The 25,076-nt window shown below is 37.6% G+C and overlaps 1 protein-coding gene and 1 pseudogene across 2 annotated transcripts in view; one reads left to right on the forward strand and one right to left on the reverse strand.

Moving 5' to 3' along the window:
• The first annotated feature begins 1,317 nt into the window (after positions 1 to 1,317).
• LOC306877215 (uncharacterized protein) lies at positions 1,318 to 14,814 on the forward strand. Its single transcript, XM_079428836.1, has 7 exons — positions 1,318 to 1,961; positions 5,308 to 5,529; positions 6,807 to 6,977; positions 7,112 to 7,243; positions 7,329 to 7,498; positions 11,708 to 11,944; positions 13,009 to 14,814. Exons 1-7 carry the CDS (start codon positions 1,496 to 1,498, stop codon positions 13,198 to 13,200), a joined length of 1,590 nt encoding a protein of 529 aa, XP_079284962.1. The 5' UTR covers positions 1,318 to 1,495; the 3' UTR covers positions 13,201 to 14,814.
• A 1,396-nt stretch (positions 14,815 to 16,210) lies between these two features.
• Positions 16,211 to 25,076, reverse strand: part of LOC306877091 (ATP-binding cassette sub-family B member 6-like) — a 48,970-nt pseudogene continuing 40,104 nt past the window's right edge. The window contains exons 21-23 of the transcript in view: positions 24,434 to 24,548; positions 18,515 to 18,583; positions 16,211 to 16,331 (exon numbers count right to left, since the gene is read on the reverse strand). The product of the transcript in view is annotated as an ATP-binding cassette sub-family B member 6-like (transcript). The remainder of the gene's footprint in view (positions 16,332 to 18,514; positions 18,584 to 24,433; positions 24,549 to 25,076) is intronic.

Genomic DNA, 25,076 nt, shown 5'->3' on the forward strand with positions numbered 1-25,076 from the left:
ATCATGTCAATTAGAAACTCTCAGACAATCTGAGAAACTGCACAGTCATGAAAGCCGTGTCTAACAATATGCAGTCATAAAATATATCTTTAATCTGCTTTGAAATAATAGAATGTGGTGAAATAATACTGTTATAAACTATTATGTAATTACTCATCATTATTAATATATAGGTCTGTTATTCAAAAATTAGTGGTTGGACAGGTTGTTGGGTTAAATATGACCATGTGGAGGTGCCCAAATTTCCAATAAATGAGAAAACATCGCCATCCTCTGGTCAGATGCAATAAATTCATTCGAGAGAGAGAGAGAGAGAGAAAAAAAAAAAATATATATATATAGTGTGTGTGCAATTAAGGAGTTCGTGCTGAATTTCAGACTAAGGTTTTTCAGGTTAAATTGTTTTCATTTGACGAAAATGTTATGGCGTTTTTGCATATGCGTGGCTTCTACTATTTATATGTATACTTATAATGGATATTTATTAATATTTTATATCAAATCATTAGGCTGCCCTGAGGATTCTTTTGCCTCAGTCTCTCGCAGGCTTCTATTTATTGAAGCAGACCAAAAACCCAGAATTTAAATATTTTAAAGTCAAATGTTTATTGTTATTTGCAAAATTATATCACTATCATCTGTTAACACTAGGCCTATCCAAGTGAGAGAAAAAAAAAAAACATGGCAGTGTCAACACATTGAAAAAGAAATATTTTTCAATATTATAAACAATATAAACAATATTTTTTCATGCCATTTTAGGTGGAAATAAAAATAGTCTCTCTCTCTCTCTCCTGATGAGTCAAGTATTCCACCAAATACTTTCTCTTATTTATAACCATGCACTTTACTGTATAAAAAGTCTTAAATTATTTGTATGTTAAGCAACTGAAAAGTGGAAAATTATCTATAAAACTTACATTTTCTAAGAAACATCTTTTAGTTTCATAACCTTGTGCATGAGGCTTATAATATAAAATTAAACTGCCAACACTGTTTCAAAAAAAAAAAGATTGAATAAGAGTTGATAAAATATCTAAAATAAATTAATATTTTTTTGTGCTTTGGGGTCACTTTGCTCCAGAAGAAAACAAGTTATGCATCCAGACAGATGTATAGAGTGGCAGCAGTTTACAGCTGCTCATTTTCATACAAATTGTTTTCCTTTAGAATATATTTTGATCATTTATCATAAAATTATAAATCCAAGAGTAATTTTGTTAATGGGGATTACCTGACAGGCAGCTCTCTCTCTCTCTCTCCTCCCTCCTTCCTCTGTTCAACAGCATGTCAGAGCCTGTGGGATGGAGTTACAGCACATTACTCTCCATCTGGATGCTGCTCTGAGCACCTTTAATGAAGACACCGCATCTCTCCAAACTTCACAAGACCCCTGACTGTCCAACACACACCTCCAGCGGAGCAAAGCTGTTTTAAAAGTAACTTTTCCGAAAATAGCTACACAAGCCAGGACACCCAAACACGCAGCCAAAGGATGAAGCTCCAGTGCGTTTCTCTTCTCATTTGTGCTTTACTCATGGGCGAGTGCTGCGGGTCTCGTCTGGACCGCTGGGTCCGAACTGGACTTCAGTACCTGAAGCTCAACCTGTGCCGGAGGGTCTCTCTACCGGAGAGCGAGTGCAAGAAGCTGTCCCACCTGCACCTGAGCGGGGTGGTCGTGTACGTGACCGAGTCCGGCTCGGGGAAAGTGCTGGCGATCCTGCCGGACTCCTACTCGAGCGGTGCGCTGCAGTCCAAACAGAGCGGCTTCTCTGCGGACGCGAGCGCGGAAGATGAGCGCAGGGCGAACGAAGAGCTGTACCCCGGCGCGAGTGCGCATGACGCCGCGCTGCTGCTGGACCCCAGCCCCGGAGAGAGCTTCGGACACCCGGTGGTCCTGTTCTACGTGGACTTCAACACGACCAAGAAGAAATGTGCTCATATGGACGGCATTTATCTGGGTGAGTGGACTGAATCTGTCCAGCCTGAGATTTACAATCATCAGTATAAACGAGAGAACAGAATTTTTCGGCTGCTTGAGTAAATTAAAAATTATGTTCAAAGCTTGTGGCAATCACTACACGTTACTGAACCCTATAGATTAACCCATTTATTAAAATTTTCCTATATGCAGCCTATTTTATTCAAGTATGGTCCAATGTAAAAAAAAAGTTTAAAAAGAGTGGAAAAAAAAAGTAATTTGCCCAGCAAACTTTTTATATTTTTTAACTACCAAGCAGTTGTCAGTAAAAAGAGATTAAGGAATATTTGTGTATTGCTTTTAACTTTGATGTAATAATACTTTTAAAAATAGAATTGAAAAAACGTGACGACTGACATGTTTATGTCATGATTTATGCGTCATATTACATTAATAACAGACCCAAGTAGACCCAACAGAGTTCTGTCACGAACATTATCTGGAATCAAACTGGAATTAGACAGCTCTCCTCATGTCACTTTTTGCACCAGCCATGTAAAACAGTTGACATGAAGCCAGTCTGCACATTCATTTATAGCTGTTTAGACCCTTCAAACCAAAAGTAGCCCATTTATTTGTTACCGGTGTGATTAAATGTAAAATGTGAAGTGTAAATTACCATGAATAAAGGGTGTTACTCATATTAGCTTCTATCAGGACACCTTACTAATTATAAGGACATTATATGTAATTACCATACTAATTATCATAATAATGTGTATTTACAGGAGCTAAAAACAGCACACAATAATTATACATAAGTAACATAAATTACACTGTAACATGAATACTGAGTCATAATATTTATTTATTCAAACATATTTTAAAACTTTTACAGGGAATAGGAGAAAAGTCCTGCAAAATTGTATCATAAAAACATGCAGACACATCAGTGTCACATAGACAAAACTAAGATGTGTAAAATGTCAATTGATGAACATAATTTTGCTTTATAAAAAGCCAGTTTAGATGTCTTTTTCAACACTTAAGAACATAAGTTCATCTGCCCTGTGATATGAAGCTGCGTGTGAGGTGTGTGAATTAGTCAGAGGTCTGCACGAGGATCTGCTCTTAGGAGCAGTCGGGCCACGGACCCCCTGCAGGGAGAGTGGAGGGCAGACGCACGACTGAGCCGAGAGTCATGCATTCACAATAAGAACGTCAATAATTCATTCCTGACTGAGAGTTCAGTCCTTAACACTGGGTTCAGCTGTGCCCCCAGTCCACAAGTCAAACCATCACCTTTGAACTAAACTTGAACATTTGCATCATCACCGCTGAAAGAGACTGGAAAAGCTGTGATGATAAAGCCAATTTTCCTTACTAGGGCTCAAACTGTTTTCCAAATGACTGTTATTGAAGTTAGCATCAGATTGTCTTAAAGTGTCGCAATGACGGCTGATGTACTAATAACATCCAGAAGAAAGTCTTTTAATATCTTGACCAGACTATATGACTTTGATTTCATATGGGCTGCAGCTGAGGCTGAAAATTTATGCCGGTAAAGAATCAAGAGATATCCGTATCCAATTATTTGTTTGAAATTCCTGTCATCTGGTGAATATCTGAAGGCAACTTGGATGTGTCCTTCTCCTTCATTGGCTAGGATATCCTAAAACCCGTGTGTGGGATTAGCCTACTTCTGAAAAAAATAATAATGGCAAATGACTGCTTAAAAAAAAAAAAAAATACACTTTTTTACAAATGTTATTTTTAAATTCACATTATCTATTTCCGCAAGTTTGGGGTCCGTTTTTGGAAAAGGTCTCATACTCACCCAGGCTAATGAAAAATACAGTAAAAACAGTAATATTCCGAAATATTTCTAAAATTTTAAATAACTTTTCTATTTGAATAAATATCAAAATGTAATTTATTCCTGTGATGCAAAGCTGAATTTTCAGCATCATTACTCTCCAGTCTTCAGTGTCACATGATCCTTCAGAATCACTTTAATTTGATGATTTGTTACTGAAGAAGCATTTCAGAAACTATTACCAATGTTGATAACTCTTGTGCTGCTTAATATTTTTGTGAAAACTGTGATTCTTTGTATTTTCAGGATTCTTTGATGAATCTGCCTTGGGGACGTGGTAATTACGTAAATATATTTAAATAAACTCTCATTACAAGACAATTCTTAAAGGCTAAGCGCACATGTCGGGCCTCAAGCCTTCCTCAAATCAAATTGTTTCAAGAAATATTCTTAGTAACTTGGAGACAAAAAGAAGGGCAATAATGAGCAGACACATTAGAAATGATAAACAAAAATGCTCTGGTTTACACACGAGCTCAAGGCGAAAGGGCTTGTGTGACTCAGTTCAAATCTGGAACCGTTTTCGAGTCTCGTCGTGTCCAAACCTGACCATCTCATCTGAAGATGTGGTGAGAATCAGAGACCGGAATGAAAGCTGGGTTTAGTTCTGGCCACATTTAAAATCATCCCAAGTCTCTCTGAATGGGCCTCCGGATACAACTGACCACAGAGAGAGACTCATTAGGGCTACTGATGCTGTCTTACCCCACATTCCCAAATCACAGCCAGCCAAGGAAACCTTTCATTGTAAGAGGCAATTTTAGATGTTAAGTGAAATGGATTTATAATGGCTTGTGATTACACCTCCTGAGCTGCTGTCTAATTCAGGCTTCCTCAGCGTGAAACTGATCAAAATTGCTTGCCGTCAGTAGCCCTGCTGCAGTCTTGTCTAAAGTGCAGCATGTGCCTGAATGGATAGTTTGCAGTTATGGCAGATTACTGAAGGAATGCACGCTGTTCTGCCCAGTCTGATGCTATGCCTGTTTAAAAGTCATTATTACTGCTTTTCCTGAAAGGATAGTTTCTCTTTGTCACATTCTCAGGGTAGAAATTAGCATTGCAGTCAGCTCTTTCTTATTAAAGCCAGGTGGATGATCACATGGCAGAGCAATAAACCCTGGACAAATAACAGCGAAGGCTCTCATTTATCCAGGTCATGGGATTCTCACATAAACATCGGGCAAATATTAACACTGTTATATTGTCAAGCAATAAACCAAAAGCATCGCTCTTTATCGTGGATTGTTGCTTGGATTCTTTCTTGGCATCTGTGGTTCAATGAAGAACCTTTGACATGCATAGAACATTTTCATTGCACAGAAAGTTCTTTATAGTGTAAAGTTTCTTCATATTATTAAATGTTCTTCACACTAATAAAAAGTGGTACTTTTAGGAACTGCTCACTGAATGGTTCTTTAATAGCATTACTTACCAAAACCTTTATTTGTAAGAGTGCAAGCGGCTATTAGCAGATTGTATTCGTACATTAACTGTTTCATGCAACATACAGGGGAGGAGTGCTTGACGATTGCTGTGAAGACACGTTGCCAGAACCAGCTGAAGCGGAGGAGGAGTCGCAGCGACCGTATGGCGAGCAAGGCGAGGGCCCGCAGGAGCACGACGGGCAGAACTGGCCGAGCGGAGCATAGCAGCGGCCTCTGTGAGATTCACTTTCTCCCTCTGGTTGTGGGAGTAAAAGATAGCAACCGAACCCAACGCCTGCACTGTGTAGGTGAGTTAATGAATTGTAGAGTTCAACAGGTTTAATTATCTCTGGAAGGTCAGTGATAAACTCTTAGGAAGAGAAAGCAATAGAAGCACAAATCACAATTACACCATGTTAAACAAGTTATTTGAATCCCGAATAGAAGGGTATCAGGAATCCGGCTTTTTTTTTTGTGCTGTATATGATTTATCTGTTTTTCCAAATCCAACAATTTAGCAAATTTCAACCATATGCCTCCACTCCAAAAACGCACTGTCCAAAGACATGTCATCCAACAATTTCTGGTTAAGCATTTCTAATTGCATTTTTTTTTTTGCTGTCACAGAGATGGGTGTGAATTCTTAGAATACTTATTTTAGTGAGGTATTCATTCACCATTTACAGTGCACAAATCACACAGTTCTTTTAAAGTTGTGTTTGTTATGTTAGAATTAAATCAAATCAAATCAAATCACTTTTATTGTCACATCACCACAGCACGTGTGCCTTCGTGAGTGAAATTCTTGAGAGCGTGCTCCAGACACTGCAGAAACAATTTACATATAGACATTACCATACAGACATTACTGCAAGTATGAGGGAAAAAAACAGTAATAATTACACAATTGTAGTTTTCTGAGCGCTCTGCTTGTACCACCTGACAGCTGCAACCTGATGAAATACTGAAAATGGCAGTAAAATGTAGTTAAGCTGTTAATTTTTGTAATATTTATTAATCTTATAACTGACTACTGTTAATGTTTTAATAATGCAAAATTATTTGTAAAATAAAAGACAAATTGTTTAATATAGCTATTGCACAGAGTTGAATAACTTAGGCATTTGCATAACAGCTACTACGTTTTATTACACAGATTCATTATGCCGTTAATTATGTTGCCACAAAAATGCATTCTTCTGAGCCCGAGGATGTAAACAGCTCCTAGTAGAATGTCAGAGATATCTAATAATTACAACATGCCGTGAAAGCAGCATAAAGGGACGGTAACTGAGGTTTTTTTGGCGTAATTGGACAAAAATGTTTATTGCACAACTCGCAGAATTCACTTTCAAATCACAAAGATTTCTGTTGGTCAAAGTGGCAAATTCACATGAACCCGTTGCAAAGTCTGTGTGGAATTCAATTTTTCTGTCTGAAATTCCCAATTTTGAAAATTTCAATTTTAACTACAAAAATTTGCGGAAGAAACTGTATATATGTAGACATTTTGAAATTCTTTTCTCCTACTTTTTAATGCTGCTCACCTCAAACCTAACACTAAGTAATGTGGTTGTTGCTGTAGATCACCCAGACTTTGCCAGATGCCCGCAGCCTTTGCCACTGACCAGCCCCAGCACACCCATCTCCAGCTGTGAGCTCAATAAAAACACCCGCCGGTGCCATCAGCAACGCCTGGCCACACACCTGTCCTGCCGCCTCTACCAGACCTGTGATCATGCTGTTCTCCTGTCAGGTACAAAACACTGACTCAAAGAACTCATTTGTATGATATGACCCATTGATGTTTGAAACGCTGGAGGAATACTGGACTTATCAGCTGTCTCAGGTATGCTGCTCCTACATAACCTTTAACCTGTGCACGTGCAGGTGGCTGGCAGGAGCAGATAACATACCAGCAGCATGCAAAGAACCTGCAGCTCTTCTACCAGATGCTGAGGAACAACGGCTTCCATAAGGACCACATAAAGACATTCTTTGCTGGGAATGGACAGGTAGCAGGTCAGAGGACATTTCAAGTCATTTAAGCTTTTAATTTACTCCAATGCTTTATATTCAGATTCACAAACAGTCTTTATTTCCACAGCTAAAGAGACTGAGGGGATGTATCCAGCCACAGAGAAAGAGGTGATCAGGAATCACATTTCCTACATCTGCCGGAAGCAGCACTGTGTGGATTCTCTGGTTCTGTACCTGAACAGCCCCACACGCAACGACGGCACCATGCTGCTCTGGGACCGCAATAACAACGGCATTGTGAGTGTGTGCATCTGTTCAGCCGTTCTGATGGTTGTGTAGTATAACATGTTCAAACTTTTAGTTTCATGGAAACCATGAACACAATTACCATAGAGCACAACAAATTATTTTTCTAATTCATTTTTTCAACAGGGATTTCAAAGTTTTTTTTTTTTTTTATAAATCATTAAAAAATTAAAAATATAAACATTAGAATATATAAAAATTTGGAAAAAACACTTTGTACGAGGCAACAAGCTACTCATCCTATGAATGACAATAGTCAAAAGTAATGATATAAAACTATTACATTTAAAGTTTTATTATAAAGTTTTATAATACATGAAGTATAAAATAGTAAAGCCATTGATTATATATATTTCAGGTATAATGTAAAATATTCAGATATGCACTACTACCAAAGAAAAGTTTTAATTTATAATTTTATTCACCATGGATTATTAAATTGATCAAAAGTGACATTTATAATGTTACAAAAGATTTACATTTAAAACAAATACAGAGTTCTGGCATGAAACTCTAGATGGCGTAGTACAATAGGTGTAACTCAATCTGACCTAACGACATCATTATCACACGGCACAGCTGATTGGTTCTTTCCTGTATCGGTAGCCCATGAGCTCGCTGCGCAACATTCAAATATATGACTAGTGTTTGCTGTAGCAGTCTGCAGCTTGCTTCAGAAACCCTCCACCTTCCCCAGCTCCACCTGTATAGATCTGCTACGAGGTGATTCATGTATGCTATATTTGCAGCAGCAGCAGTATTTCCTGTTGTGGATGTATTGGTAGTAGCAAGTCTAGGTACGCAGCAGCAGTGTAGCAGATCTATTCCGCCAAGACCAAATACATAAATATCGTCATGTACATTACCATGCCAATCCCTCCGAGAGCTGTCATGACAGAAATGCTGTTCTTTTGAACTTTTGATTCATGCTGTATCACAGTGTCCACAAAAATATTAAGCAGCACAACAATTTTTAACATTGATAATAATAAGAAATGTTTCTTGAACAGTAAAATAGCATATTAGAATGATTTCTGAAGATCACTGAAGACTGGAGTAATGGTTGCTGAAAATTAACAAATAAATGACATTTTAAAATATATTCTAATAGAAAAGTGTTATTTTTAATCGTCATAATTAGTAATAAAGTGTTTTTTTTTTTTTACTGTATTTTATATCTTATCTGCTTCTAACAGTAGTATATGAGAGCAGTTAGTTTAGGAAATAGCAGCTTCTCTGAAAGGTGGATCTTCTTCTGGACTACGATTAATGTAGTTCTTCATTCAGAATTCAGCTGTTAAAAATGGTTTAAAAAATGAAACTGAAATCACACTGACTTGCGGCCTGTATCATTACTTTCATAATCTCAGGCATCATGGCAGGTCAGTTTTAAAAAGGTGTTTACATTACCCAAAAAATATGGAGGGGAAAAAAAATTGGATTTTTACTTCTGGAACCCAACTGTTGTGCTCTATAGTGGTTGAAAACAAACCACTAGGTGTTTTTTTAATATATTGTAGTTCAGTGGATTTTGTAACAGGATTATATTTTCACAGTCATGCCTACAGTGTTATTCTGAAAGTGCTGAAGTAGATTCGTTTTAAATGTGTTGGTTCCTGGAATCACAGAGAGGACAGATTAGGAATTCCTTATCTTCCCGTAAATGAATCCAACTTGTTTCCCCAAGACCACCACTTCAAAGTGCCCACTAACCAAAGGATAAAAGTATTACACTATGAAAGCTAACTTTTGGTTGACTCTGTTCATTCGGTTTAATTTCTTGGAAGGGATGAATCTGTAGACACGTTGCAATTCGGTGGTTCTTGTCTTACGAGTGCATGGAGTATTTTTAGTGCTGCTAATGAGAACGCCACCTGTGCAGCAAACATCCAAGACATAAAACATATTCCTTAATGCACATGGACAACCCAGACCACGAGAGAGATTAGATCAGCATTCAGTCAGCACAATCTTAAGCCCACCATCTTATTAAGAAACTCACAATAGACCAGCCAATCACCTCTTTCATCTATCAATAATACAATCATTCCAGAAACTGTGCACATATTTAATGATATTGCTTTTATGAAGTACACTCCTGTTGCTCCATCAAAATCCCACAATCCTTTGCAAAAGGTGGTCAGTAATCCTGGCCATATGTTTAGAGTAGGGCAAACAGAAGGGAGCAGACTGCACAGTAAAGCCCACCCTTCCATGACAATAGAGACAGACTCTCTAGGGACAAAGGCAACAACCTGATGCCCAGACAGGGATGTAGTGACAAAGGGGGGCTTGAGAGACAAGGACCACACAGGATCAGGGCCACCAGACGCTCGGCTTCCCACAGGAAAGCTGCTCATTTCTTCTTCGAGTAGAACGAGTACGGCTAACTGTTCATTTCAACAACTGCCACGAGTCTGAATGCCAGGACAAATGAATGTCCGCTCTCCTTTTGAAGTGCCTTAAAATAGACCACAGTCATGTAAGTGGAAACAGTGCCCCGCATGAACGAATTGTAGGTGCATTGGATGAAATTAAAATATAAACTAGAACAAATTATAGTGTGTGGGATCAATATTTATTTTCTTGTGATAAGACTAAACTGAAAATAAGGGGGCAGTTTGTTGATATACATTTTATTTAATATTCCCATTTATTTTTATTATAGTATTTTTATATAAAAATGTAATATTAATATTATAATATATAAAAGATATATACAGTATATACACCTTTCAGAATCTGCAAAATGTTAATTATTTTACCAAAATAAGAGGGATCATACAAAATGCATGTTATTGTTTATTTAGTACTGACCTGAGAAAGATTTCACATAAAATATGTTTACATATAGTCCACAAGAGAAAATAGTTGGATTTATAAAAATTACCCCGTTCAAAAGTTTACTTGATTCTTAATACTGTGTTGTTACCTGAACGATACACAGCTGTGTTTTTTGTTTAGTGATAGTTGTTCACGAGTCCCTCGTTTGTCCTGAACAGTTAAACTGCTTCACAAAAATCCTTCAGGTCCCACAAATTCTTTGGTTTACTAGCATTTTTGTGTATTTGAACCCTTTCCAACAACGACTGTATGATTTTGAGATTCATCTTTCCACACTGAGGACGACTGAGGAACGCATATTCAACTATTACAGAAGGTTCAAACACTCACTGATGCTCCAGAAGGAAAAACCATGCATAAACGCGTGAATACTTTTGAACAGAATGAAGAGGAGTACATTTTTCTTGTTTTGCCTAAATATCATATTTTTTTCATTTAGTACTGTCCTTCAGAAGCTACATAAGATACTTACATGTTTTCCAGAAGACAAATTAAGTTAAATTTACTTTGATCTTCAAATTCAAAACGTTCTCACACCCCGGCATGGTTTTTCCTTCTGGAGCATCAGTGAGCGTTTGAACCTTCTGTAATAGTTACAAATGAGTCCCTCAGTCATTGTAAACTTTTGAACAGGGTCATTTTTATAAATTCAACTATTATTTTCTCTTGTGGACTATATGTAAACATCTTTTATGTGAAATATCTTATTCAGGTCAGGTACTAAATAAACAATAACATGCATTTTGTATGATCCCTCTTATTTTGGTAAAATAATTAACATTTAGCAGATTCTGAAAGGTGTATGTAAAGTTTTGACTTCAACTGTATTACAAATTAATTCTGTTCTTTTTAACTGAAAAAATGTTTCTTGATCATCAAATCGTCATATTACAATCATTTCTGTAGGATCATGTATCTGAAGACTGGAGTATTAGCTGCTGAAAATTCAGCTTTGGAATAAGTTACATTTTAATATATATTTAACAAAATAAAAAAAATAAAAAAATTAAATTGTAAAAATATTTCACAATATTACTGTTAATTACCTTACTTTTGATCAAATAAATGCAGCCTTGAACACTTGAAAGAATTCTTTTGAAAAAAAGAAAAAACTTTTGAACAACAGTCTATGATTGACTAATCTAAGATCTAAGATGTAGAAAAGTATTTTCCACTCAAGTTCTTGCATCGCAGTGCTTTTATCTCATGTTGTGAAATCACTGTAACGTACAGATTTTTGTGGATTACTACTTTAATAAATTGCATTTTAAGGCAAAACTTGTCATTTTATATGCTAGGAAAGCTCTGGTTTCATGCTATATATATATATATATATATATATATATTTTTCTACAGGCAGATCTGAAGGAGCGTTACTCTGTGGGTGAACTGTTGGCGGATCTGGCCGGATGCAGGGCCAGTCGGGTGCTGCTCTTTGTGGAGCAGAGCTACAGTGGAGTCCTCAGCAAGAGACTGATGGGATCTCTCAAACACGTCAATGTTGTGATGCTGAACGGCCTGCCCTGGGTGCACACAGCTGAGTTCTGGGCCTCTCTACACCCATCCGAGTGCCTCATAGACCACCTCAGTAAGGTGAGACTTTATGAATCTGGGCTGTTCGGGTCACTTTTTAAAATTTGTCCAAAACAAGGCAAACACCTTATTTTAACGTAAGAGCAGTGCACAACCATTTGTAACTTGTGTGAGGCTTCCGGCGTCAGCTTCTTCCAGTTATTTTAGCTGATCCAATCATGTATCATTTATTATCATAATCATAAACACACTCTGCACTTTGTTATTCTTCTAGTTTTTTATTTATATGATAAGTCTCATACATTCACTGGAATTGAAAAATAAGATGGAAATGCATACTTGATTATGTGATTAAATGATTATAAATGCTTAAAGGGACAGTTCACCCCAAAATGAAAACTCTTTCATCATTTACTCACTCTATATAGTAACCAGTGACACATTAATTAACATGAAATAATGGAAAACAATTCTAAAGCATTTATTAATCTTAGTTAATGTTCATTTTTAACATTTGCTATTAAAATCTAGATGCATCTTTCAACATAATTTAAAGGGATAATTCACCTTCAGTTGCTGGTCCCCATTGGCTTCCATAGTATGGGAAAAAACACTATGCAAGTCAATGGAGACCAGCAACTGAAGGTGAACTATTCCTTTAATGGACCTGAGCCAACATGAACCAACAATGAACAGCTGTATTAACATCTACAAGATTCATAAATATAGTCATGGTTCATTTTTAGTTAATGAATGTTAATGTAAAGTGTAACTGAATATTCTAGCTGCTCTTTTCTTTGTACTAAAATTGAAAGAGGACAGAGGCAAGTTCTACTTTTATGACCTACATCATAAACGCAGTCTATACGACTCACAGTCTTTATTCTGCTAAGTCTTCTTAACTGTAATGACGGCTTTGTCTGTGGAATAGGACCAAATCCAAAAAGTCAGTTTTGACTAAAAATGGTAACAAAAATGTTGTCAACGTATCATTTTTGTAGCCAATACAACCTTTACATTTCAGATCTTCTGTGGAATAACTTAAATATCTGTCTGTTTTTCACATAAAGCTATCGTATGACTTGAAGACTTTAAACGCTTTCTTTCTTTGCTTAATGCAACAGCAGAGTTCTGCGACGCCTCGACTGGCTGATGCTGCTCTGGGACTGATGAACGTGACTCTGGCCGGCGCTCCGTGCAACTCCACCCCTCCTCTCACCGAAGCCGAAATGAGGAAGGAGTACATGGGCTGCCAGAACCTCCCCACAGCTCTGTGGTACCAAAAACGGCCCAAGACTGACAACAGCAGGAATTGAGCAAACTGACCGCTTCCAGGACTTTCAGAAGGACTAGAGCCAACTCTACTGTTCCCAATACGTAATTCGGACACTCCAGTGGAGTACTTCCATGGAAAAACAAGTACCAACGAGTAGTCCTAGAAGTATGACTTTGTATAATGCACAAACTTTAAATCCATGACCAGCGCTTTCCTCTCACAAACACAGAGAGACACACACACAAAACAACCTGTGTGTGCGCACTTAATTCACCCGGTGATGCACATAGACCCTGACAAGCTGTTGAGGAACGGAGACTACATAATGTGTGCTTAAGAGATTGAAAGAAGAGGCGGTAATGCAGGACAGAGAGAGAAAAAGTGTCTGACATGTCCTCACTTTGAACCTCATTTCCCCTGCTTGCCGCTCCGTAGAAGGCATCCCGTGGGGAGCATCCCATGCAAACTTCTTCTCTCTCCGCCTGCTGTGTGGGTTCAGCACAGGGGCATCTGCGCTCCTTTACCAGAGTGCTCTTCCGTGGGTCATCGCACAGGGCGCGCCAGGAACTGAACAATGGTGACAAGGCCACTCTGAAACACACCTAACACTCACTTGAACATTTCAGGACAAATCCCCTTGTCCCTCCTTCAGCTCAGTAAAGGGACAGGGCGGTCCAGCATGATTTACTAATGAGAAATCTTCACCACGTCTGGACCCTAGCAGACACTGGGCTCTGCAAGCATGTATTTAAGTCAAACCTCTTATTCCACGCTGTACTAACCACTCTGTCCGCAGTATTCGCTTATCTCTCCGCAAACATTTAATCGCCAGCCACTGATAATGTTGACAGTGACGAGAAGGTATTTCAGGCCCCACGCCAGCTCCTGTGGGAATTCATACACATTCTTCAGAAATTACAGACAGTAGGACGATATTTTTCCACATTGCATCTACTTGCTCAGAAATATACGCTCTCATTCAAAAGTTTGGGCTTAGTACGCATTTTTGTTTTTGAGAGTCTCAGCAAAAGCTGCATTTATTTGATCAAAAACACAGTAAAAACAGTGATATTTGGAAATGTTCTTACAATTTAAAAAATATTTTAATCCTTTTAAAAATTTATATCCTCCAGAAATCATTCTAAAATGCCAATTCGGTGCTCAAGAAAAATCTATCATTATCAAACATTTATTATTATTTATTTATATCAATATTTTTGTGGAAACAGTGATGCATTGGTTTCATTTAACAAAAAAGAACAGCATTTATTTGAAAAATCTTTTAAACATGATTAACATATTTACTGTCACTTCTGATCAAATTTAATGTGTCCTTGCTAAATAAAAGTATTATAAGAACCTACTGACCCAAACGTTTAAACATGGACTCCCATTTGTTCATACTTTTCTCATAGTATTGATGTGAGTGGGCCAAAGCTCATCAAACCATTGTAGCCAATCCTTAAAGCCTAAATCATTAAAGAGAAATATCCGTTTTTGTATAGTTCAGAAATGCATTATTCTGTAAATACTACTTAATGAATGGATTTGAATGTTAATTGTCTTAAAGCATTATACATGTCATTGTGTTAAACCATAGCTGGAGTGAAAAGATGTAAATACTCTAAATAAATTAACTTTTGTACATAGTCAGGGTTGTATTTATTTACAGACTTTATGTTTTAAAATGAAGTACTTGACCAACTTGTGCACATTTCACCAAAAAAGGTACAAAACACCTAGCTAATGTTTCCATGAAAGGCAGTAGCTGTTCTTCATAAAGCACAATATCATTTTAATGAGTCTTCAAAGGCTACAGACGCTTTTCCAATATTCCTGAATGTTTCTGTGGTTCATGCAAGTCCCTTTAATATCCATCAGTTTATCTTTTAAAATTAATTCAGTACAAATAGTTTCAATTCAAACTAGAAATCAATAAAGACCTATTTTAAAAATGGAAAAAGGGAATATATATCACATCATTAATTTGAAAATATTGGTTTAAATGTACATGATGAGTGTTTTCCATGTTCAGTTTTTGAATCTCAAATTATAAATGTGGATGTGAACAAAATAGATATGGGGGTGATAGTTAATGTGGTTTGGTAAAGCATCCAGACTTTGGTGAATATATTTGGCTCAGCCTAAAGAGGTCTGGTGGTTTTTTGAAATGATGTTTTTGGAGGAAGAAATTGGGAACACTAAATTTTACATTGTACATGTTACACATGAATTTAAATACTATATTCAAGTCTAGTTACTGAATTTAAAAACTATAGATAGCATCAAAGAACGTAATGCACAAAGAAAGTACATGTAGTTTTACTCTGTACTTATGTAACACGAACAACGTAACATAAAACGTGACTAAAAATGTTTGTGCTGGCATTATAATGAAAGAAACATGACCCTGAGCAAGTGAGCATGTTACCTACAATTCCCATCTGTAGACCACAGAGATAGCTCCACATCTCCCCAGTTTACGGTGATGGATAGAAGTGTAAACAAAAGATGTTACATGTAATATAAAGAAATAACAATGTAACAGAAATGACTGAATATAGTCATCACATGACAGTATTTTTATACTAATGCCGTTTCCTAAGCATTACAGGGAAAATTCACCACAAAAATTTAAATGCTGTCATTATTTACCTGTATGACTTTCTCTGTGGGACATAAAAGAAGATACTTTGAGAAATGTCTAAGTGTTTTTGTGCATACAACTGGTTGCCAACATTCAAAATCAAAACAGTTTTATTTTGCACAGAAGAAAAAAGTCATACAAGTTTGGGACAACATGAGGGTAATGAGTAAATAAGGACAATTTTCATTTTAGGGTGAACTAACCCTTTAACATATTTAGAGGTACTCAATGATTGGTAGATTTTTAATGACACCTTTCCCTGAGAGACACTCTTTGTAGTTTATTACTTTGGTGCAGTCTGGTGCCCCTGTGTCTGAGATGAACTATGGAGCTCAGTGGGCTCTTTTACCATTTTCCTGATTGATTTCACCCATCGCCATTCATCATCGCTGCTCCATCAGCTTCAGCCACTCTGCTGCGGCTCCTGCGGTTGTTCATCTGTAGAGACCTCTGACTCTGGGGTTCGCTGCTGTTTTAACCACATGGCTGCGTACAGTCCCCCCATGGCCAGCAGCTCCTCGTGCCTACAGACAGAGAGCAGTCAGACAATCGCATGCTGTAAGCAGACAGACCACTTGGAGAAAAGTGTACAAGAGAAATTGCACCACAAGAAAGTTTCATTTTTCTGTTTTTCTTTGAAAACTGAGAGTTAATCTTAAACACTGTCAAGAGATTTTTGACATGTACCTTTGAAATAAGAGATATGCTTGACTATAACCTAGATTGAAACCAGCTGCCCAGGGCACTGCCAAGATGGCTACCAAAGTGGACTTCAGAGCATTTCAGCTTCACAGGGGGTCGGAGAAGCCAAATGAAAGCTTCCCCCTGGCTCCAGAAATCACTTAAGGGTGAGGAAACACTCAGAACCATCTCTGTTCCTTTTCTTTCTTTTTCTCAGATTGCTAAAACAGAGTTAGGAGGGTCGGTCTAGGGTCAAGTTTGTCGAAGCCTCAATTACTTGGAAGTATGACATCAAAAGTGAAGCAGACGCAGTAGGGGCATTGAGCTCTGGGAACGAGAGTGTGGAAAATGTTCTCATCGTAATGGAAGATCACACCAAAAGTTTCAAATGGACCCGAGGAAGCATTCTGTAGCAGCTGCAAAAGTGGATTGTATAAATGAATAACGGCCCGTGTTTATGCTCCCGTTTACCTGCATCCTTCGGTCAATAAATATCCATGAGTTTTCCAGTTGTTTGTCCTTACTGGACAATATGAAAAATATTATATTATTTGAAGTCTTAATATTTTAAGCTGAGCACAACTAGGCCGACAAGAAATTACAGTCAATAAGAAATGTCCAGATTACCAGTTGTTTGTCTTTACTGGATTAAACTATTTTTTAAAATATTGCACTTAAAAACTGATTATATTATGTCTGAATATATTTAGCTGTGTGTAACTAGAAAATTAATAGTCACTAAGAAATTTCCATGAGTTATGGATATGGACTCTTAAAAATATGGACACTTAAAAAAGATTGTTATATTATCTCTATATTAGCTGATAATAATGAAAATGATTCATAGTCACAAAAAATATTCCATGATTTCTCAAGATTTTTTGCTTACTGGATATGGATTTTTAATATATTTCACTTAAAAACTTATTTTATTTTATGTATGCATGTATATATTATTATATTAAAAACTTGTCATATATTATCTTATATTCTGTTATACCAGAATGATTTATAGTCACTAATAATTTACATGACTTTTCCAGGCCTGAAAAATCGCTATTTTAAAATTCCCTAATATACTTCCAGATTTCCCATGACCATGTGAACCTCACATCCTCCCTCCTTGTCAAATATTTTCCCAGAGATTTCCCAGACCACAGACGTCTCTTTTCAGGAAGTAGCCTGTTAAGGGGCAGCACAAGGTGTATCTATTAATTCCTCTATTCTGAAAGCATTAACCCTTCACCTCCCCAAATGGACGTTCCCACCTCGCTCTCTTCCTGTGAACGTGTGTATTCCGATACGCTGTTCCTGTGGGTTAAAAGCCTGTGTGGGTCGTGTTTACATCGCAGTGTCAGTCAGGGCTGAATCTGCGAGGTGTGGAGTTACATCCCTGACGGCTGTGTGTGTCTTGCGGACGGTCTGTTGGCTGTAGCTCATATATCAAAGGGCCGAAGTGCAGGACAGTGAGCACAGGGTTAAAACCGGGGCTGAACGGCCAGGGTGAATGGAAAAGTCCATTAGCGAAACGCTCTGTGTGTGTGTGTCCATCAGGTTTAAGGGAGGAACTCTGTGTGTGTGTACCACCTGAGGGCCTGCAGCTAGACAGGACACACCGATCAGGCAGGGTGTGGACCGCTCGGACGCTGAGAGACTATATCCTGTCTCTGGGAAGATGAGGACGCACTCAGACAGCCCTCAGGTTAAGACTACAGATCGACTGATAACAAGAACACCGCCTCTGGGACGCACACTAACACACAGATCTTAGGTTTCCTAAGGATGAAGAAGACCCTGTCTGTCCCAACACGTCTTCTATGGTTCACTCTCCACCGAACCAAAGGAATTTCACTCAATCAGGACAGAGAGAGGGTGTCACATTTCCTCTTTTATACCGCTAGTGCTCTGGCTGTTCTGAGGGCGAAAAGACCATGCAGGGTGTCGTCTGAATCTTTACAGTAGGTTTTTCTCTCAGAATAACAGAAGCTCGAGAACAAATGAGAGCACACAGACACACAATACTGACCTTCCTTGTTCTGCAATCTGCCCATCATGAAGAACCAGGATCTGATCGGCATTAATGATGGTGGATAACCTGAAAATACAAATGAACGTTATTGCATTATATAGAAATGATCTAACACTCACTAAAAGTTAATCTCTATCAAACAAATATTTAAATAACGTTAAATGTAATCTTCAGCAAACCTTACGATCATATAATTGATCATATTGTACATTATAATGCTGTGATGCCCAAAAATAGCTATTTATTTAAATTAATTTATTTAATATTGGTAATCAGCCTTTATATAAAGATCATTTTCAGCTTTTCAACATTGAACAATGTATGCAACAAAAGATATTGAGCTGATAATGCACCTCAGAGTGAACGGAAATGTCACCACCACCATAAGGAATAACAAAAATGGACTATTCTCATAGAGATTGGCACTAATCGAACCGGCAAAAATCCACCCAGTTTTTTTTTTACATTTACATTTATGCATTTAGCAGACGCTTTTATCCAAAGCGACTTACATTGAATTCAAGTTACAGTTTATCAGCTCTTGCTTTCCCTGGGAATCGAACCCATAACCTTGGCGTTGCTAGCGCCATGCTCTACTATTTGAGCTACAGGAAAGCCACTAAATCTAGTTAATCTACTAAAATCATTACCCCTTTCTCAAATCAAGCCGTTCTCAGCTTCTTGGCTGTGTGATGTCACACGGACGAAGGTGACGCTCCCACGATTGTTGATTGACACTGCTGTCTTACCTTAGATCTGCTGAGTGAGCTGTCATCAGTCCGCCATTGTTTCGACGCCGGAGCAGATGTAGACAAGAATGTCTCCTAAGTGATTGAGGTGTTTTGTTGTTGGATGTAATAATGAACATAGCCGTCGTCATTTACTCCCAACAGTGGATTACGTTTGTTTGTGAAGGGAATGCGCCCCCGATCTACCTAAATGAGTCTATGTTTGCGCAAATTATTCATGATCCAGCTTCACCTACAGAAGAAGTGTGTAAGGTTTTTTAATTAATCTTTGCAAATTGCCTTTCCTAATAACATGCTAGTTAGCAAGTTTCACGATGAATTCGGCTAAAGTTTACCGTCTCTCAGAGAACGGCTCAGAAGAGAGGGGTGGGGTGCATTTAAAGCGACATGCAACAAATACAGCTTGCTCTGAAAAGAGCTGTTTTTGACAAGGTAAAAAGGGTGTTGTTTTACACTACCATTGAGAAATGTTAACCAAAGTATGTTATTGTCACGGTGCACACAGCAGGGAGGACACAGGAAACACGGAAACGTGGATGTAACTCAAAAACATATTTACTAGACATCAGGCAGGGCAAGACAAGGCAGACACTGACAGGAACACCGGGGAGTAACGAGTAGACCAGACAAAATGGCACAACACAGACAGGACTATAAATACACAGGTAAATTAACAGACACGGCTGGACACGAATAAACTACTAATTACATGAAACGAGAACAGGAAACAAACCAAATATGGGCACAAGAGGCAGGAACACATGAGACACACACAACAGTTCTCTTACAGTTATACACTTTTCATTAAGACCCTAAAGAATCATATTAACAAGGATGCAAGTCAAGTTTATTCAAATTTTATTCACACATTTTGATTTTCAATAATTTGCGTGTTTTTAGTAGTCTCTAAGTAACAGATGATACAATTTAATTTTGGTGCTTCTAATGAAGTGATAAAAAGCATTTGCAAACATTTTACAAAATACTTTACACATACTCATCTCAGTGCCAGTAAAATGATCAACACGTTATGTGTTGCTACCAAATTACATGCAATACCTAGAAAGTTTTCATCTGTATCTTGCAATTTTAGGGCATATGAGTTGATGGGATCCTCAAATACCACTGGGAAGCGTGGATGAAGTCCAGCATTTATCAGACCTGGGACAATCTAGTGCACTTACTTTCTGTCACATACATGTGCTCTCGAGTGGTCAAGACCACAAGTGTGGACACTGGGACACTGAGAACAACCACTGCTTTATTGATGGTTTGTATATCTACACTACAAGATCCTTGACGTTCCCTTTTGAATGATGAATACAGACGACTGCCACCTCCTGGTATGGAGAGTTATTTCTTCTCATTCAGAGTAGCCCCAGAGTGCACCCTGGATGATGGGGCCGGGCGACACATAAAGGTGGGGCGACACGTGTCGCTCCGCCCACCCCCGATTTCATTGGTTTATGATACAGCTTATTGGTGTAAACGTTTGCGCATGAGAATTCTTTTACATACATTTTTATGAATGATCTACACTGTTTGGCTGTACTACAGAAATATTAAGTGCTAACAACAGCGATTTTAGTTCGAATCAATTAGCAAATGTGTTTTTTTTTTTTTTTCTACTTCTGACGAAATAGTTAGATTAAGTTCCTATCAAACGCTTGGTGACGGCATCTCCGAGTGCTTCTCAGTACTAATATGTGCGGCTCACGAATTAAGTCTGGGGAACAAATTCTTAATTCGGGGCCATGATATAGTCCTACATATGCTACGTTAAATGAAGTCAGATATTATTGCACTTTTCACAGACATACTTTAACATTGAGCAGTTTTAGCTGGGCGATGTTGATAAAAATGATCCACTGTTTGAGATTTAGCTGTTTTGTATAATGTATACTTATATGTAGCCTATATTCTTTATTTTAGGATCGGTGGATAAGCAAAAACTTAGGATATGATGATAATTCATTGTAATTCAGTAAGACATAGGACAAACCCGCAAATGGTTTTATTTTCAAAAACAACTGCGGTGACATAAAATATTTGTGGATAATGGGAATAAAAACCTTGCTGAAATTATATATATATTTGCATATAGGCCTATTTTAAATGTTTTTGTTTACTAAAACAGCTGTTATTAAATCTGAACTACATCAAATATTATTATTAATGTGCTTTAGTGCGTATTTAAGCAATAGGCCTAAATGTTCATATATTTTCTCTGCAACATTTTTATTAATACTTGTATATATAGGCTATATAATGCACAAATTAAATTACTGGTTTTGTGGCTCAATCCTTTAAAAAGAACCAGGAATCACTGTAATATATTAGCCCTACTGATTTGAGATTTTTAGTAGTTATTATAGTCTTTAAGAAATAAAAACTAAATTTTAAAATCACAGAGAAGGTCTCTTTTACTCATTAAAAAAGTGCTCACGTACCTATTGCACAGATTTACAGCTCTGAGTGATTTAATATTCGATAGTTATGCAGGTCTATATGGCTACAATGATTGAGTGTTAATAACTAAATCTAAATTCATCCCGAACACAGATTAGAACAGGAACACACAATGAAGGTGTGGATACAGAAATAATTCGATTTTTAATACAACACCAATTTAGTGCTGATCCATACCTGACGATCCTCAAGGAAATATGAATGAAGCGCTATTCAGTTTGAAGAGTTTATTTGTAAACAATGACTTCATCTGACTAAACTTACCATGGTTACTAAACCGATAATAATTAAGATAGGCCTATGATTCTAGAGTTAGCACATAATATTTCTGTAACATGGCCAAATCAAGTACAAAATCGTTCACAAAGGAATGCGCATGCTCGGGTCTACACCAATAATATTTGCAGTGTTATAAACCAATGGAATTGGGGGTGGGCAGTCACCACTTGCTCATTCAGGTGCACAATGTGCTTCTTCAAGTGCAACTTTTTGGCCAACATGCAGGCGACTGCTAGAGCTTTGCTGTCGACTAGTTGTTTCTGTGCCTTATCGGAAAAATAAAGGATAGTCCTGCCTCAAACTCACATTGTTGTGTTGGGCTGGTCATGATGCTCAAAGAAAACATGGGCAATGCTTTGATGGCTCCATTAAGCCACAATATTTACAACCTAAAAACAGCTTACTAGTTGTCTGCATAATTTAGTTAGGAGAAAATATTTGCAGCATTAAAAACATTAGACTTCACATTTAATAGGCACAGACAGGAAACATGTCATTTACCTAAAGCCTGTTTTTATTCCTGCATCACATCAAAAAACTTAATCATTGTTTGCATCCTGTTCACAAAGCAGAACGTTTCAGCTGCCGATGTACTGTAAACGCATTCCCTAATTTAAAGCAGCAGCAGAGCCTTTAAGCACTAGATCCCTCTTAATCTAATCCACACACACTACTTCTTTAATTCACACCCAAAACCCTTCTGCAGGTCATCCTCTCAGCTGCCCTTCATCTTCAAACAAAGGAGCGGAGACTTCTTTATTTGATCGCTAACCCCAGAACTACCACCCCAAAACAGATCAAAGTGACACCACTGTCTCAGAGGCTGGACAGGATCAAAGCTCGCAGACTCTGATGTGTTTACAATTTTCTAAAGAGGAGAGCAATGAGAGACAGAGGGAAAAACATTAGGGAGAAGGCAACAGAGACGCTGGACGGGTAGAGACGCTTTCCAAGAGCGACAGCAGGAGTGGTGGAATGTGACACAGAAAGACGAGAAAAAAAAAGTTGACCAGAGGAGAGGAAGTGAGCGAGGCGTTTGAATCAATGTCAAAAGTGTTCGCTCTTCTCATAAAACACCAATACAAAATAATTCCACACTAATAACTAGCAGGCGCACACGTGTTTTCTGTTGAGGACACAGCAGACCTTTATCTAACACTATCGTGTGGACTAGAGGTGAAACGATTCTTGGACAAACAAAATACTTTGGTACATATTTGTACTGTTTTTCATCTCATGACAAACTACAAATGGACATCTTACAATTTATCCACATTAAATTTGTTTGTTTTAGAGTTGTTGTTAGAGTAATTAGCACTGAATTAATTAGAGGATGAGAAGAAACTGTAAGACAGGTGGATGTACAATTGAACGAATTGACAACAAAGAAGTAAAAACTAATGTGAGTATACTAGCAGTCATACAGTGAAAGCATTTATAAAGGTTCGAAATACTCTTCAAAGTGACAATTTATATTAAATGAACACAAACATGTTTTTGAAAGAAGTCTCTTGTGCTCACAAAGGATGCATTTACTTGATCAGAAATATTGTAAAACATTTATACAATTTAGGTGTTTGCATTTTAATATATTTTAAAATCTAATTCATTCATGTGATGGTAAAGGAGTCATTAATTCAGACTTCAGTGTCACATGATCCTTCAGAAATCATTCTAATGCGTTGATTTGATGCTCAAGAAACAATTCTTATTATCATCAATATTGAAAACACTTGTGCAGCTTAATATTTTTGTGAAAACTTTTTCCAGGATTCTTTGATTAATTAAGTTAAAAATAAAAGCATTATCATCATTATTATTATAAAAGGCAGGATTAACAACAACTCTTTTGCCTCAAACTCCTAATCACTGCTCAGTAAGGTAGTTGTTAAGTTCAAGTATTGGTAGGATTAGGGACGTAGAATACGGTCATGCAGAATGTGTGCTTTATAAGTACTATATACTGTATGTGCTGCTAGTAATATGGATGCTAATAAGAAAGTACAGTATTTGATAGTGAGAATTGGTCCCTAAACTAAAGTGTTTCCAAAAAGCATTATTATAAATGTATTTAAATGAATTTGTAATAAATTTAATGCATCCTTGCTAAAAGTATTTAAAAAAAAAAAAAAGTACTTACCTCAAACTTTTCCTGCTTCTGCTTATAGCATGGCGCTACTGGAAGCGTTCCCCATAAGCATTCATCATTTTTATTGACAACTGCTTATGGGGAACGCATCCAGTAGCGCCATGCTATAAGCAGAAGCAGAACTAAGCCTGCTCCGCGAACTATATATAAAAATGAACTATCAATAAAAATGACGACGCAATGGGAGTTACCTTTCGATAGGGATGTAACCTCGGTTCCCTGAGATAAGGAAACGAGCATTGCGTAACTGGCCGTGCTATAGCTGCACACAAATCGATGGCTGTCGCTTCAGTCGTTGATTCTGATGAAATGGCGTGCTGGGCCGACTCCTGTAGCAGTCGGCTCCGCCTCTTCTGGCGGGCTCGAGCGCCATTGGTTTGTGCAGCTACACAAACGTTAACAAATCAGGCTTCAGTAACAGAGTAAACAGGAGTTTCCCCATAAGCAGTCCTTAATAAAAATGACGATGCAACGCTCGTTCCCTTATCTCAGGGAACCGAGGTTACGTGAGTAACCAGAGCGTTTTCTGGTCAGATCACTGAAACCACATCCTGAGATGGTCAGACACCCATATGACCACATCACATCTGTAGCGTAAGCACTAATCTATTAGTGTCCAGTAAAGGCCCACTCACCTGTCAATCATCCACTGCACTAAACAGATGTTTTATGTTGCCAGCTGACTAAAAAATTGGATAGGCACATGCAAATTGCATTGACAATACTCAACAGAACTTCTCCAGCATGCCTGAAATCGATATGCATTTACACTGATTGTTTATCCAATACAGGTAAACCATTACAATTATTTAGCCAAATCTGCCATTTAAAAATGCAGTTAATGTAAGCAAAAGTTTTTCTTGGTTCAAGGGCGATAATGACAAAAAAAAAATTTTTAACTGCTGTAGACTGT

The sequence above is a fragment of the Barbus barbus genome (assembly GCF_936440315.1).
Source record: "Barbus barbus genome assembly, chromosome: 11".
Classification (NCBI taxonomy): domain Eukaryota; kingdom Metazoa; phylum Chordata; class Actinopteri; order Cypriniformes; family Cyprinidae; genus Barbus; species Barbus barbus.